Source organism: Anticarsia gemmatalis, chromosome 17, assembly GCF_050436995.1.
Source record: "Anticarsia gemmatalis isolate Benzon Research Colony breed Stoneville strain chromosome 17, ilAntGemm2 primary, whole genome shotgun sequence".
Classification (NCBI taxonomy): Eukaryota; Metazoa; Arthropoda; class Insecta; order Lepidoptera; family Erebidae; genus Anticarsia; species Anticarsia gemmatalis.
This window is the reverse complement of record NC_134761.1, coordinates 2,695,148-2,712,996: the sequence shown is the minus strand read 5'-3', so window position 1 is coordinate 2,712,996 and position 17,849 is coordinate 2,695,148. Positions and strand designations below refer to the sequence as shown.

General features: G+C 34.9%; 1 protein-coding gene across 1 annotated transcript; it reads left to right on the top strand.

The window, feature by feature from the left end:
* Positions 1-355: 355 nt before the first annotated feature.
* Positions 356-17,733, top strand: Tmem214 (Transmembrane protein 214). The gene is made up of 10 exons (XM_076124781.1): positions 356-568; positions 1,233-1,402; positions 1,767-2,049; positions 2,709-2,897; positions 5,006-5,223; positions 5,794-6,019; positions 6,665-6,807; positions 9,308-9,431; positions 14,115-14,511; positions 15,617-17,733. The coding sequence occupies exons 1-10, from the start codon at positions 451-453 to the stop codon at positions 15,741-15,743; spliced, it is 1,995 nt and encodes a 664-aa protein (XP_075980896.1). The 5' UTR covers positions 356-450; the 3' UTR covers positions 15,744-17,733.
* The last annotated feature ends 116 nt before the right edge of the window (positions 17,734-17,849 follow it).

Genomic DNA, 17,849 nt, shown 5'->3' with positions numbered 1-17,849 from the left:
AGTCACAGGCGACTAAAAATTTGAAAAGGGTAATTTTCTTATTTTCAATTCTAACACTTAAATTAAATTCTCATGTAATATATTATACTTTTATTCATTTTTTTTTTAAGAATGTAAGAAATTAAAAAATACTTAATAAAATTGCAATAGTATAAAATTATTCTTGCCACGTTTTGTCCAAGGTGGAGATTATTAGCCAATCAGAAATAAGATTTTATTTTTTATTGCGTTCCAGCTCAAGTGCTATTCTTGAACAAGATTTTATAGCATGCAAAGTTAACTAAACACTTGTATAGCGTCCCATTAATGCTTTAGATCGTTCAGAAAGTTATCCAGGTATGTGACGTTTTTTTGCTATTTGTTTGGTTTTGACGTGTAACCTATTACTTTGATGCTTTCCCTTTTATTTACAAAGAATTGAATAAAAATCTCTTTAGAATCTCTCTAAAAATGTCGAGCGGTCAATGGGAAGTTGTTGGGAAGAGTAAGAAGTCGCAGAATGGAAAAGTTAAAACTAAGGAAGACGAAAAGAAGGCTGTGAAAAATGGGCCGAAATTGGAGGATGTCGGTGGGTAATTGTAACTTATTTATTACAAAATATATATCGTACTAACAAACTTTGAAGTAAATTTAAGAAAATATTTTATTCGCTCAAGATATAGCACATATTAATTGATTTTTTGTTCGTTTATAAATGTAGTTTTGTATTTTTTTCTATCGTTATCAAGTTAATAATTATCGAAAATAACGTCATGTTCAGACAAACTCTTCTTTATTTAGGGTTACTTTTCATATTGTATAAAATTATTACAAGCAACTTAAAATACCATAGTTTTAGTAGTAACTAAACTATGGTTAAAAATTTTAGCATTGGAAAGTAAAATTAAAATTACATAAGTAGCAGTAATTACCACAAAAAATAATTACCAACACTGAATTACTTATGATACTATTTCCTGAGTTGCTAACAAGTTAATTGAATGCAGTCAATATTTCAACATTACTTCCTCAAATTCATTGATTATCACAAAATATTGGTTTCAATACAGTTTCCTAATAGGAAAAAGTTTTTGCAACACACTGAAATAATTTGATAAGTGACAGTAAATTTAAAAAAAGAATGAATCAGTTGTCTGTGACATTTTTTTTTTTCAAAATTAAGCACCACTTGTAATGATTGATGTGTTCCACTGTATGTATAATCATATTGATTGCATATTTGTTGATTCCAGTGCCCCACTCTCAGATAAAATCCTTTTACTCCGGTATGGAAATTGATGAGGAGAGGAAACCAGCTAAGGATAAGAAGAAGGAGGGTGATAAGAAAAAGAAACAAGATAAAAAGAATGCTGAGCCTCCAAAGCCCAAGCCTCCTAAAACTCTTGAAGGTGCCCTGGAAATTGTAAGTGCAATTAATTTATACAACTACAATTTGTATTACTCCTTTTTCAGAAATCTTAGCCGCCATTACTCTGAACTCAATAGAGTTGTACCCTATCTGTTCTAGGTAAAACAGCACTGTATATTTTATAATTCTCATTTCTGTACATTGTTCCATAAGTCAGGTTTCAGGTCAGGTACAATGAATATGAACCTTAATCTTGTAAGAACTTTATTGGAATTCAAACAAAAATTATCATATCAAAGTAATACATAACATTATTAGCCCCCTAAAAACTGCAAAAAACTTTATAACACTTGTTCAAAGGTTATCATTCTTAGGTTAATTGCCAAGTAATTAACGAAGATAAAATTCATTGTTACAGCTGGATGCCGCAGAATTAGCCAACATAATAACAACGAACAAACTTCGATTCTCGAACGCTCCACTCGTATGGCTGAAAGAAGTTGCTACGTTCCTGAACTCTAAAACTCAAATAGAGATTGAAGATCCTACATTCTCGAACTATGATACTCTGTACCCTTTGTCTGCTGTACCCGATGAGATACGTAGCTCTCTGACCGCTGTTTTACAAGATGCAGGGAAAGCAAATGCACAGCTATTTTTTGATGTTACTCTAACTGCATTGGCAAACGATATGAGCAGAGGTTTGTATTAAACTTGAGTCTTACAATAAGCATGATAATATAATTTCTGCTATGAATTAACAAGTATAATGTTCTTAGAAAACAAAGGAAAATTTAAAAAATACTATTGAAGCACCCATCTAAGTAACGTCCGCGTTATATGTTGCTTAACCTGCCAACACCTGACTACAAAATTCACAATATATGATGTAACCAGTTCTTTGCTCCACTGTTTCGTAAATACTACTTAACAGAAAGTGTTCACTGGACCATAACAAGAATAAGAATGTTGAGTTAATTCTTCAAAATACATATTTATACAATTCAGCTCTGTGATCTAAGCATTAGTGTATATACATACGCTGATTTGGGTTTGATTCCCTGGATGGATAAAGTGCTATTGGTCTCTTCTAATTTATATTAAACTAGAGGCCGCCCGCGACTTCGTCCGCGTGGAAACCCAACCCGTGTAAATCCCGATCCTTCGGGAACTCCGCGATAAAAATTAGTATTGCTTATATGTTATTCTGGGTCTTCAGCTACCTACATACCAAATTTCATCGTAATAGATTCAGTAGTATTTGCGTGAAAGAGTAACAAACATCCATACACACATGCTCTCAGACTTTTGCATTTATAATATTAGTAGAATTTATACTACGATAAATTCTTTCTTTCAGGTCAACTAGTGAATGGTCACAGACTTCTTCTACAAATGCTTGCTCAAGATTACCCAGAGTTTTGCATAACTTCTATACAGAAGAGCGCCAGTCTCCGCAACTCTTATCAAAATAGACCTCCTATTGGGTTATCGTTGCTCTGGGCATTCGGACAAGGCGGCATTAACAACTTTAACGTTGGACTCAAAGGTAACAACAATATATTTTGACTCTGTGGTATAAAAAATACTGAACTGTAAACTGCATAGAATAAAAATGTGAAGTCCTTTTTATGAATAAGAAAATATACTTGTAAATTTTGAATTTTTTGGATTGACTCGAAGGGCAAAACAAGATATAAATAGTTATGGCCGAATTCCCTCAAAGCTTTAAGCTATTTGTGTGAATTCAGGTATAAATATGAATATAACTGTCACAATTCCATCTGATATTATCATTCATTTCATGTCGCTTTGTCTAGCAGCCAGATCCATCATAAGCTTTGAAACTGACCCTTAGACTTTTTGTTTGTCTATTAAGCTGTTTATACACCTCTGACCCGAATAAGACTGACTGCAAACTAGTTTAAAAACTTTCAATTTACCTGAAATTGCCAGCTAGCTGATTGGACAACATTCTGAGAAGAAAGTTTATATCAATTAAAATCATTGTTATGAGAAAGTTTCACATAAAACGATGGGTTGTAATAAACTATAACTTGATTGTTTCATTTTATTTAATTATCACTTTTTCGATATTATTTATTTATTTAATAGCGGTGAAAGTTTTTCTTTGCTACGATCAAAAAATATAGGTAGTAACTCGTCGACTCGCGCTCCGTTCGTGTTCGATGTTTCATCCCCTATTTCGGTTCCTTAAGGGCTGATTTTACAACCCAAGTGTAGACTAAATTTGGCCTCGGATATTCTGTACTATCTGTTTAGCAGTTTAGTATACAACGTGTAACCGACAGACTGTCGCATAATAAGTATGGAAGTGAGATTCGTTTGATAAAACTTGCGGTTTATCAATTATTACAGAGGAAATCATAATAAATTTGTAAATGTCGATCGATGGGATCAACATTCGCATGGGAATGGAATAAGCTTATTCAATTCCCATACATATTGGTATCGAATTCGATACGAGCACTTTTTCTCAACTTTTCGTGCTAGACCTACAGCTGAGGGCGCGTTCCCACTATGTCGTAACGATTAATTTGTAGGTGGACGACTGTCGTCCTTAGCTGTTCCCATTATAACGAGTGTTTGTCGTCAATTTTTTTTATCTTTTAGTGACTGTCGTTTCTAGCCGTCCCCACTGCCACGATAATCTGTCGTCACTGTAAAAAATGTCGTAGACGACAGTAACTCGTGTCGTTTTATATGTGAACACCTCCATTTAAACATATAAGCCACGACACTTAAAACTACACTATTATCTGTAGTCACGACATAGCGGGAACGCGCCCTAACTGACTGAGGGAATCTTTTTATAGCCAATCTGCTCGTAGTACGCGCTGAAATTTTGGGTCACTACACTCACTACAGGTTGAGATACGTTATCACTTGACAGTTTGACACCTCACAAGGTTGATAGATAACGTTTCTCTCTCATACCTGTGTTATAGTCGGTGAGGTAACATCAGTTCAGTACATTTTCTATTTAAACTTAATGTAAAATACAGTGTTTAGTGACTTTGTAAGTAGTTTTTCAGTATGATTTTGCTGTATATAATTTTATTTATGTTTTAGTCATGTTTTGATAGATTAGATTTGAGACTCAGTTGCTTTTAACACTTCAAACAACCGTCTCCATGTTAAATTTGATCAAAATCGGTTTAGCAATTTTGAATTCTAGCTCACCAGACTAGGTTTCACATTTTATAAGATTGGTATGAAAATATAGATATTATTATTGAGTGCTTGCCGTTTCAGCATTGAGGGCCTACTATGATCCGAAAACACTAATGACACTACGTAAAATATTAATGACGTTTGTTTATAATATTTCTCTGTTCTATTTTGACACACAGCAGGCAGTATCGGATAACTAGCCTTATATCCTTGCTCGACGGACATTTTATATAGGAAATAATTGTGAAAGAATCAAACGAAAATTCGTTTTCATTGATTGTAGGCCTCTGGTTGTATTAGCTGAGATCAAAAGCTTATTACAAAACATCGAGAAATCAGCTTCCAGGGTTTCGTTGTACTTACTTCGTGCCCATAGTTCGTATGTTTGTAAAAAAGATGCGTACAATATTAGTCCTCAGTGCACGAAAAAATAAGACATTAATGGCATACCTTTTGTTACAGCATGGCAAGAACTATTCCTTCCAATAATTGAGTTGAAGAACTATTCTAAGTACGTGGTAGGGTATTTGTGTAATTTACTGGACACCCACTCAAATATGGACAGTACTAAAGTGAGCCAGGACCAGCTGTTCGCGATGATCGACATGGTGCAGAACAAACGGAACAGCCTCCCGAAGGATCTGTCAAGTGACCTTATCAAGCAATTAAGTAAATATAAGGTAAGCTTAAGAAAACTACTTGTTGGAACTGAAAGTTCATTAGACTGCTTAACCCTTTGACCGCCTCGGTCGGCTATACTCGACAAATCAAAACGTGCTCACGACGCTATATTTTCGTCGACATTTGCCGACGAAATTGTCGTAAGAACGCTCTGATTTGTCGAGTAATGCCGGCCGTGGCGGTCAAAGGGTTAAGAAAAATGCTTGTTTGGACTGATAATACTTTAGACTGTACTTCTATAGGTATCTTATAGTATGGTTAGTGTTCAAGCTTTTCAAGCCGCCCGACAGTCCTTTGACATGGCTTAACTACTAATTTGATTCATGTAATTTCATTGTTTTTTTTATTTTTCGCGACTTTTTTCGTTTTGTGTTTAAAAGTATACTAGAAATAATTTTCCGGTTTCGAGTTGTTCACGAGTTTCGAGCTTAGAAACACATTTGGCGTATTTTTTATATAAATGAGAACTATTGCCCAGTAGTTGCTTGGCAAAACATGAAGTTGGCTGTACTACAATAGAAACAATTGGTTAATAATAACTATAACACTAATAAAAACCATTATTTCAGGATATATATTTCAGTAAAAGCAATAATAAGCTCCAAGTGACCTTCAACCAACTTATGAAGAAACTGCCGAATCAGTACATGAGTGGGCCTACGCTGGACCCCTACCACAGGGTTCTCGTGGCTTGCCTCGTGGATTGTATCGCGAGGGACGACTCGTGCAACTCGACCTGGCGCCAATTGTTCCATAGGTGCAGCAAACAATCCGCTACTCTTCTTGACTATATTGGTAAGCTATCAAAAATTATTACATAACTAGCTGACCCGCGCAACTTCGCTTGCGTCACATAAGAGAGAATAGGTCATAATTTTCCCCGTTTTACTGGTACATTACATTATTTTACTGGTATTCTGCTCGTACTGGTCGTAGCGTGATGATATATATCCTATAGCCTTCCTCGATAAATGGGCTATCTAACACTGAAATATTTTTTCAAATAGGACCCGTAGTTCCTGAGATTAGCGCGTTCAAACAAACAACCAAACTCTTCAGCTTTATAATATTATAGTATAGATAACATGAAATTACGTATTGTTCGTTTAGAAGTAGGAAGAGAACAAAGAATGCCGTTTTGTACTATCATTATTAACTTCCTCGCTTCCATATCATATTCACGTCCATACATTTTGTCGTACAGGTCCGCAAGTTACGACTAATGAATATTTTTTATAATATCATTTTATAACATAAGGGGGACACTTCAAGAGCTAGTAAAAAAATTACTTGTACAAATTCTAGAAATTACGAACGACGTCTTAAAACTAAACTAAACGATTTTTACCATAATTAACAAACCAAAAATGTAAAACTTAAATGAGGCCGTTAGGAAAACTGTACTATAGTAAAAATATTGTAACTTTTTCCATTTTACAGATAGCAACTGGGCCGAAGTAAGTATGAAATTAAAGAAAAAGTCCTTGAAGCAGACGGTCTTACAATACAAAGATGTCTGCGGGGAAGCTCTGAAAGGAAAGAAGAAGGATGAAACTGTAGTCAAGACTAATAAGATTTGCCAGGTTAGTACGCTATTTTTATTTAATACTGGCTTTAAACCTTCGTCCACCACCTGAATTTTCTCACGGAAATGCGTCATTTTCCCGGGGTAAAAAGTAGCCTATGTCCTTTCTCGGGTATCAAAATATCTCCATACCAAATTTCATGCAAATTGGTTCAATAGTTTAGGCGTGATTGTGTAACAGACAGACAAAACGACAGAGTTACTTTCGCATTTATAGTATTAGTATGGATGGTAATAGGCATTTGTCTCCATCTCATCCCATCTTACATACACTTATACTGTTACTGTTTATATGTTAAAGTCACGTACTAATATGTGTAATGCAGTAAGTTATGTTTCCGAATTTTCTAAGTACTCGACTAAATTATTCAAAATAATAGTACCACTAAGACAACTCGATTACAAAAACCGTAACTGACTTCTGTCGTCAAACTCTAAATGTCAAATTTGAAAAGTTGCTGCGGTCGCGTCATAGGTCATTGAAAGGTTGCCAGGTTATTAAATAATTTTCTTTGGTAGATTTATGAGTGATAAAAGTTATAGTGAAACGAAATCTGTGTATCAATAACCTTTGCCGCTGACTAAAAAACAGAAAATTTCATAGCAGTAGTAGTATATCAAGTACCTCTTTGCTTACCGCAAATTGACTTTGTGTACAAAGTTTTTCGTAATATTATGGCAATGCACAATAGTCACTTAAAAATAATACGTTCAAACGAATTTTATACATTTCACGGTTACAATACAGAACATGAATATAATAAATCGAATCGGTGATGTTATTTTAATGCTACCAATAAGTATAATAATGTATGCGCGACCTATTCTGGTAACCCTAAATTTGGCAGTAGAAAAAAAACGAGTTTGTGAGCGACATTATTTTCAATACCTGTCGAATTTCATTTAATTTTCGAAGCTAATTCGTCGCTTGTTGAAGGTAAATATGTTATGAACGTTGTAAATAAATGTGTAAAATAATTTTATAACAACATTGTAATGGTAGTATTGCGTGTGTAGTTTGATAAATGGCTTTGTGGCATACGTGCGCAAATAAGAATCAATTCATAGAATCGCGCAGTTAGTTTGTGAATGGAAGTTGAAAAACTACTTTAGGCGTTGTGTAGTGAACGCGCGTTGTGGTAACAGTAAATGTTGATGTGTTACATCCGTTACTCTGCGGGAGGTATTAACACGCCAGCGTTTTGACATTATTTGTAAAACAATCCAGGTAAATTACGCACCTTATTGATGTGTAATCGTTATTCCAATCGTAATATTTATAAAAATAGTGAAGTGCCGTTTTTTTTGTGTATGTGAGCTCAGATTTTGAATTTCGAAAATCGATACTATTATAACCAAATTGACGTGAGATGAAAATCTTCCATTATCTTATTGGAGGAAAAATCGTTGAAATAATCTTGATTTTGTCATTAGCATTCATTTTAGTCGTAACTTTGAACAGTGACAGTATCATTGGATTGTATTATTACATTGTAACCACTAACTACATTGTCAATGTCTTGTTATAGCTAATTATCTTTATAACCTTTGGTCATATTATTATTCGTTCAATAATGTATTAATTAATTAATCCTGCATATGTTTGCTTCTAATAATAACATTTTCCTTTGACTGGTGTTGACAGTGGATTATCTAAAATTTTCCATTAGTCTCTCAACTCAGCATGCTACTGTTTACTGTGTAGAATATACAATATACAGCTTCTATTTTGTACAGAGAAAATAAAAATATAGACATTAACTTATTTTAAACCTAAACAAATCGTTATTATGCCTTCTGCCTTGTTAATAAAATCTCTTTTTATAATTTGACAAAACATCTAATTGTTTTTTTAAATAGTTAAGATGCACAATGGTTATATTTCTAATTTTCTCTATAACTGGCCAAAAAAATCACTTTTTATATCCCCACAGATTATTATTTATAGATTTCTAAAAAACATACTAAAGCTTTTTAAAATTTCCTTATTCTGAATTGGGAGGAAACTTGAGAGTTAAACAACATCATGCCATCTATTTTTAGTTAAAAGGTTAAAATATAAATTACCTTATATTGTGTTAGAGAGTAAGTAATAATTACAACCATAATATAATACAATTGATATTATTATACTATTTGTGGAAGGTTTCTTTTTGTTTAAAATTTACTTATTCCTGGCAGGCACTAGTAATAGGCAGACAATGCATCTATACATAGGTACATATTTTTCCCATAGTGGTAGACAAAGACCAGAGAAATGCACTCGCCATAATACTTACAAACTTTCTTTGCATCATTCACATCCATACATCTTGTCATACGAAACAGCTGGTTAAAAGTACTATACACCTGAACCTTTTGAAAGACATCACTGATATAGCTGTATAAATATGTTTTTCTAGACCTGCCAGTGTTTCCATTTACATCTGCACCCACACAGATTTCTGCATAATAATGAAGTTTATGTCATTAATAGATTATTTTTCTTTTTTATTTAGGATATTCTAGACAGAATGACAAGCACTAGAAGGTTTCCTTGGATCTGGGCGAGCTTCTTCGTACTCATCGGCATTGCTGGACTTGTTGCCTACGATGTCAACAAAGCTGGTGGTAATTTCCCAAGTAAGTGTCTCTTCAATTGATCTATTATGGCTGGTTTTACCCACTCTGACTAACAGCCAGTTTCTTTTTACATATCTAAAGTTACCACTAAAGCCACTGACTGTAATTTGACTTTCGTGTAGTAGGTAATCTGTCAGTAAATTTGTACCCCTGTATTTTGGCTGTTACTTTTGATGAAGAAACTGGCTATAAATAGTAGTTAGTTTCTCAATAAGAATGTTAAGCGTTTTTTTTTCCTACATTTACAGTCACTTTATTGCTCAGATGAGCTATTTGACACTTATCTGTCAGTTACGAAATTGGCCTTTACTATTTGTTTTTTTTTTCTGGGCAACTCTCAGTTTACATATTTGCTTTGATAATTTATTATCATTGATAATAGATATCAATTAAAACCTACGATCTTAACCACTGCGCCACGGAGACAGTAAAAAGTCAACTACAAAAGTTGAAAACATGATTTGAAATCTACATGTTCAGTAACATGTCTGTTTAAACTGGATTTTAATAATAAAAATAACTGATATAAATAAAAAGTATTATAAATAAGTACACCACACGTTATTTAACTGATAAAGTTAATGTTTAGTAACAATGTTAGCACTTGATAAGATTACATTCAATATTTTCATACTAAGCTGGCAACAACGTTTTTTTAGAAGTAGTTATAAAATAAACCAGTTTTGATAAAGAGATTTTGTATTTGACCTTCAACTTGACATGGCTCATAACTACTATCCCGTCTTATCACGCCGGTTATACCCAAATGTGTAGGCAGAGGTATATATAATACCCCCATTGTTCCCCATTAACGGTAGTCCCATGTAATAGTGGGCGAACTTTTTGCCATCCACCGGGCACGTTGGCTAACTCCAGGCTATTTGAGAAACTACATAAAAATATAAATTAGAGAAGACTAACTCCCTGTTTCTGAGGTACATTTAGCGGTAGTTTATCTATTCGATACCGTTAAAACTCATACAAAAAATCGCTATTGAATAGATAAACTGCTACTAAATGTAATCAGAAACCGGGGGTTAGGGAACGTTCGTATCTGACGGAAGATGCGTCTGGCGTAACTTAATTTGTATAGGCCTCGCACCGACGCATCATCGGTTGAGTGTGAACGGTCGAGTGTTTTTCTATACATTTGTCTGTTTTGGCGTTGAGCGACCGATAATACGCGACGTATGTTCCGTCTGATATGAACTTTCCACTGACTGACGAACTGCAATTCGATGTTACTGCCGACCGCGCCACAAGTGACCTCCACATGACTTTGAATAAATAACTAAACTAAATGGGTGATATGCATTTATTGTCCCGCGATTTCGTCCGGGTGGGATGAGTCCTGATAATAAATTGTCTGTTACCTTTTCGTTCGAACGTTCGGTTCGGCAGTATTTATCGAACAACAAAACCGACTCGACTCACTTGTTCGGCTTTTGCCGATACATCTACACATATTCGGTCTCGCCGCCCGGCTAGGCCGGTTACTGCCGGACCGTAGCCGGTATATGTATGTAGCAAGTCTTCGTCTAAGTTAATTATCAACTTTACCAATAAACGCAGTACATGCAAGATATCCATACTAATATTATAAATGCGAAAGTAACTCTGTCTGTCTGTCTGTCTGTCTGTCTGTCTGTCTGTCTGCTACTCAATCACGCCTAAACTACTGAACCAATTTGCATGAAATTTGGTATGGAGATATTTTGATACCCGAGAAAGGACATAGGCTATATATCATCACGCTATGACCAAAAGGAGCAGAGTACCAGTAATTAATGTTACAAAAACCGGGAAAAATTTCACTCATTTTCTTTTATTGGACGCAAGCGAAGTTGCGCGGGTCAGCTAGTAGTAAATATACGTTTTGTCACTTTAGATCAAGTTGGAGATAAACACGGTATAACTAATCCTTACAATTTTTTTAAAAACATATTTCTATAAACTTATTTAAAAAAATATATTTATAGCTGAACTCTTTTCAAGAGCGCAATAAGAAGTGTAGTCGCCTCTATACGTCAATCTTTACAATGATACGATGCTAACTTCCTCTTAGGTCACTCGCGGGCTAAGTAAGGTCGTAAATATTAACCCAGTAGCGTTTTTCCTTGTTGCGTAGCTTTATAATTAGCATGCTGATAGTAATTGAATCATAAGTATGAAATGGAGTACAGTTACGACATGAGTTATGAGCCCCTGAATTTTACAAGATAATGACTGTGTTGTCGTTTGTAATCGACTTCAAAAAAGGAGGTTCTCAATTTGACTGTATTTTTTACTTTTACTCTAGTACACTCATGTCAATAACTCGGGTGATAAAATCACTATCAGCGTCTGTGCCCTTACTACTGAACCAGATAACGAAATACGATTTTTACTCCACAATGTTGTCCGAGAACTTTAAAATATGCATATTATAGAAAGTAGAGATTTTTTATACAAAACTGGGTTGGGTCGGCACTTGGGTGTGACCTTTTTGAGGTAATACGCATTAATTAATGCTTATATCACATAATGAGCGTTATGTATGAATACGAAGAAAGCTTCCATTATTACGTAATTTTATTTTCTCGTTAACTAATTTTGAAACGGAGAGACTTAATTTTAAATATTGAGTTTTTTTTTGTAAACACATAAGTCTCCTTTGCGTTGCGCAGTCGGGTTAAAATACACATAAAAGTTATGGACCAATTGTATCTAACCTCAAAGTTCTTTAAGTAAAAAACTATGACGTCATTTGCCTTTCCAACTTTGTATTTTGTTACTTAAAAAGTAGATGTATCTTTGTTAGATAACAATATATCCGGGCATACTTTTGTGTTATCGGTGAAAGCAAATATGGACTACTAGCTTGGCCGCGACTTCGTCCGCGTAAAAATATTTCCCGAGGTAGAAAGTATCCTAAGCGTTAATCCAGGTTATAAGCTATACAAACATACGTAAAAACACGCCTTCTTTCAATAGGGGTAGGCAGATACCAGTGAACGCCGCTTGGTACAATCCTTACAAACTTTATTATGCTATCAGCACAGCTATCAGTGTACCAAATTTAATTAAAATCCATCTAGTCGGTTTTTCGTGAAAGAGTAACAAACATAGTGTAGAAGAATGTTTGTATGTATACATGATTCATACATACATCCTGCTACACATACAAACTTTAGCATTTATAATATTAGGATTAGTAGTTAGACGTATTCTCTTCGACCAGCTGCTATCTCCCAAAGTGACCGCACTTAACTAGATTAAAGACAGTAATTAGTCAACGAGTTACTGTAATCAATGTACGAATGGAAATGTACCTAGTGTGTTATAGATACAGATATATACTAACGAGCGTGTTATCTTTGTACTTTCATGATTGTGACGGCCTCTTGTTGACAGTTAACTAAGCTCATACGAAACAGCTATTTTATTCATGTGAAAGTGAATCAATGATTTCTTAATAGTAGCTCGGAAAACGTGCCCTCGCCTCTATTACTTGGGACTCTCTCTCAGCCTAGCCTTTCTTCCAACTATGTTGAAGACGGCCTCCAGTCTCACCGTTAATAGCTGGATGCTAGTATTTCACATCGAGCGACTGCCTATCGGACCTCCACAACCCAGTTACCTGGGTTATATCACGATACCCTTCGATAATACTGGTTGTCGGACTTTCAAGCTTCTGATTACTGTTAACGATTGTCAAAGATCTTTGAAAATGACAGCCGTGACCCTCAATTCAGCGAGCCTTTGAGCGAGTCAAAGAATTTTCATGATAATTGGCCCATTATGGCCCGTAGTCGTTTACGCAGATAAGGTCTAAGACATGAGTCAGTTTTTGATATGTTAATGTATGAAATTTGATATTATTTTAAGCTAAAATTAGTACACACTTTTCGTCAATCCAGCGCTTACTTTACGTTACTTTTTATCAATACCACTTTCTAACCAACAGCTATTTGATTTAAGTAAATATGTTGACTATTTTAAAACGTATTATAACACAAAAACTACAAAATTCATGGAATAAAGTTATTAAACGAAAAATCTCAATCTCGCAACTATTCCGACGAACTTGTATCCAAATGTTTTAAAGTCCATATAATTAGATAAACTAGTCTAACCGGCTTTTCTATAGATGCAGACAGTAAATGATGGATGCCGAAATTATACAGACGGGGTCAATGTCCACTAACAGATGATTTTTACTTAAAAGTTGTAGATCATAGCCATTTTAGGACGAGGTCGTGTTCTCAAGTCTATATTCTTAGCTACATACATAATATTCTAAACAACTTTATAAATAGTTGTTTCGGGACTGGTTGCACTTTGTGTCCGTTGTTTGTATGTATGTAAAAGTCCTCGCAACACAACAGCAATTTTTACTGCGGGAGTGGTTAAAAAAAACGAATAATATAATAATATGTTCATCTGATGCACATGCTCGCTCAACGCCAACTTGCCTTTTACAATCCAACTGTGTAAAGGTTGCCCTGGAATGAAAGATGAGTTAGGCCTTGATTCCTCCACCGACAAGTTCAGGTTAGGTTAGGTTAAAGATTTCGTCACGATTTCGATTAAAAAAATCTCGTTTTTATCTCACTGCTGGACAAGGGTCTTCTAGGAATCAGGGAAATAAGGTTATTTTTATTGTACAAAAGCCATTCTTACCACATTTTCTTTTGTCAACAGAGAGCACGACGGGTCGTCTTCTCAACGACTTGGGTGTGTTAGAACACAGCCAGCGCGCTTGGCAGAAGACTCTATCAACATCTGCACGCGGCTACCTGTGGCTGGAAACCAACGCACCGATCTATTACACGCAAACAGTCGAAATATGCAAGCCATATGCCACATTGTCCAGAGACTTCGCCTTCGTAGCCGTTAAGAAAGCCGGCACATTGTACTCGAACGCAAGGGAATACGTCGTGGAAAAGACTCCCGTTGTCGTGGCTACTATAGAACAATATGCTCCCGGACTCATCGACAATGTACAAAGTTACACCGCTTCGGGCGTCGAAGTTGTCAAAAAGTATTCGAACGATTACTACCAGTTTACTGCTGAATATTTGAAGACTAAAGTATTTATGTGAGTATGTTTAATTGTACAAATGTTAACCCTGTGATAGCCCACAATATTAACATCGAAGATTACTTGTAGAGCTCATAAAGTCAATGCATGATCTCTCGCTGGTCGTGTAGCACACCGCGCCACACAATAGCGTATATGTATAATGGAATAACGAGGAACTCCTGGTTGCCGTTAAGCCAATTTTCACATTACTAGTACGTTCCATAGGTGATTCTTCAATGTTCAACCTAGTGTCAAAGTTGTTGAAGCCGCCCGAAAGGCCTTCACATGGCTTCACGACTGTTATCTTAGTAGACAGGAACCGGGACCGACATTTTACGTGCTTTCCGAAGCACGGAGTTGCACCGTTGAAATACTATGCGGTTGCCTATTTATAGAATAGCGCCAAGGGTTGTTCCATAAATATTGTATTTCAACGTAATGAAATGCACGCCCGACATAGCACTCTCATCTCACTGCCCAATGTTAGTAAACAGAAAAATTTATTAAACAACACACAGTCATATAAACAGATCTCTGTAGCGATTCATTGAATCTTTACCTTCAGTTTAAAAATGTCATAAGTAGACTCTTGCTCTTCATGAAAAATTAAATCATTCATTAATTTAGGTCTTATGTTGACACTCATGATAGTCGTTACAATTGCTGAATCTACCACTAGCTCGGAAACGGGGTAGAGCCTTATGAGAAGAGCTATTAAGAAACACACGGCTACTCTATTTAATTGTTAAAAGATTTACAATGTGGTTGATACAATAAATTTATTAATCATGCAATGATCTGCCAACAATCAGCGATGTAGGCTAAACGTCAAATTAAATGTCATAAGTCTTCCATAGAATATGGTCAGTGATGATTTCACTCAGTAAACTAATGACTCATGTGAAATGTTATTAGATAGTCCACTATTCTCTATTTATAGGATTCCCGAATATCTTTTTTTTGTATTATGTCTACCTCTGCGGTCCGACCGAATGTTATATGCTGTTTATAACATTACACTTTAGAAAGTTATTAGAATATTCATCTGGTTACGTGCCCAATATCAGAAACTAAGTCAGAGGCATAGCATGACGTGACATGTTTCCTTTTTAATTTCCAGTGGCGAGTGGGCGCCGGAGATCCTTCAGAACAAGACGCAGAGTGCCCTCAACGTGACCAGGTCCCACGTGTCCTCGTACTTCCACTGGTTTAGAGAACAGGTCCACATCTACTCCAAGATACCCTGAAGAGTGCTCGCCCTCTTTCAGTGTTCACTGAGAGCACAGGCAGAGGACTGCGCCACATCATCTATCAATCATTTCAGTTTTTATTCAAACCTATTTTCATTGTGCCTAATTTATTTTTTGCATGTTAAAAAAGCAGTACCTCGGACAATTTTGATGTCATGCCAAACTATTATTTTAATCGAATATCCTATTTGACATTATTTTTACATAAATTTTAATGGTTTTCTATACATATTGTGTTAATAATTAATTGTCGATTATAGAGATTTATAATATACTTAGTTTACTAATGTAATAGCGTTGTCTAGCGCTGTTATTTGCACAAATAACCAGTCCTCTGCCTGGACGTGGTAGTATGTGACGTGTAACTGAGAGTGTGGTCATATTTGAGGCTTTAGCAAATATATATCTCGTATTTTAGCAAAAGTACCTAATCAATGTATCCTATAAACAGAATTTTCGATGAATTGATTTGTCGCCGCGAGTATCATAAATTAGGCAGAGTTAATAAACAAAGATTAACTTTGCACATTAATGTTGATGTAAGAAGCGCGTAACACCGAAAGTAGTTAAATTGATTTGAACTTTTGCTAAAATCTATGCCAACATCATCTTGAGAATCAAACATGACCAGCATTATTCAATTACACGTTGAATATACATTATATTTTCATTTGTCTGTTTTTTATAAAAAAAAAAAATCTAGTACAATACACAATCAGCGGCTGTAGAAACAAGTTTTCTAGTGTAAAGAGAGCTAATTATTGGCACGCATTTATAGCGTAATTTATTAACAACCCATAAGGCCCAAGGCAAAGCATCAGAGGCTTGGCGAAGACATGTGAAATAAACCAATTTAAAATAGACCTTATATCCTATTACATGGGGTTTAAAACATGGCATCGTAACGACGCGCTGTATCAGAACTTTGGCCTGCCGTTTTAATCCGTATTTCATAGACGTTAAGGTCTATTTAAAATGGATTTATTCTTTGTATCTTTGCCGCATCTCCGCCAGTTAGCGTTGGGCTTTACATTGTCAAAATACATCGCATACGACACATTCCCTATATAACGATGTGTGCCAAAAATTGCTCCTACTACCCACTTTATTTTTTACACACATCACCTCAATTTATAAATCTACGCAATAATAAAATCATATCATTGAAAATATATTTTTTAAACATTTAATCCATGACAACATCTTAATAAAATGTAGTAGTATTATTGAAATTTTTAAAAGTTCAGTATTTGAATACATTCCTTGTGCATTTAAATACCCGGCAGACTGTTATCGTATGTTTGAGTTACCTATTGTCATCCAAATAACAACACTAAATATTTTATTGAATCTTAACGAATGAGATAATAGGGGTGTAAGCTTTTTGTAGTATATTTATTTTGTGTTGAGAGATCGTGTTTTAAATGAAGTTTTAACGGTAATTGAAGAGGAACAACGAAATTTACTGCGAATTATTCACACTTAATTTGCAAAGTCTTTGTTGGCTGGTTCATCCTAACCAAGAACAATTTTTTTTTATAATTGTTCAAACTCGAAAAAGCTACAAATGAAATCACTGCCGCCGTTGAAAATTTATTTAGTTCATGTATGCGGCCCTACTTAAATAAACTAGTTGTTATCTTGTATTTCCATGAATTAATCAGTTATTTTTTCTGCTACACAACCATACCATGTTTCATACCATACACAACCATACTATAAAGATGCATAATCTCGAGTCAACTGTATAAAGGAATGTACCTTTAAATCGCAAATATAAGCCGCTTTTAAACTGCAGAAATGAGGAGTATTTTCAGCGACGTGTGTGAGCATTGACTGCTAACTTATAGAAATACAGAAAACTAACTATCGGAAGTTAATATCAAAATTTTATTTGGAATGTGTTCCTCTGATTATAAGATGATAAATGTTGTGTTGTACGAAAGATAATTGTAAGAAATCACAATTAAATATTGTTAGTGATTTATGAGGTGTTTTATTTATTTCTTAAATATACGTGTGACGTGTACTAAATAATAGCCAAAATATTCAATACACTTTTCGAAAAATAGCTGTATTATATAAAATATGCACTCTTCGTAA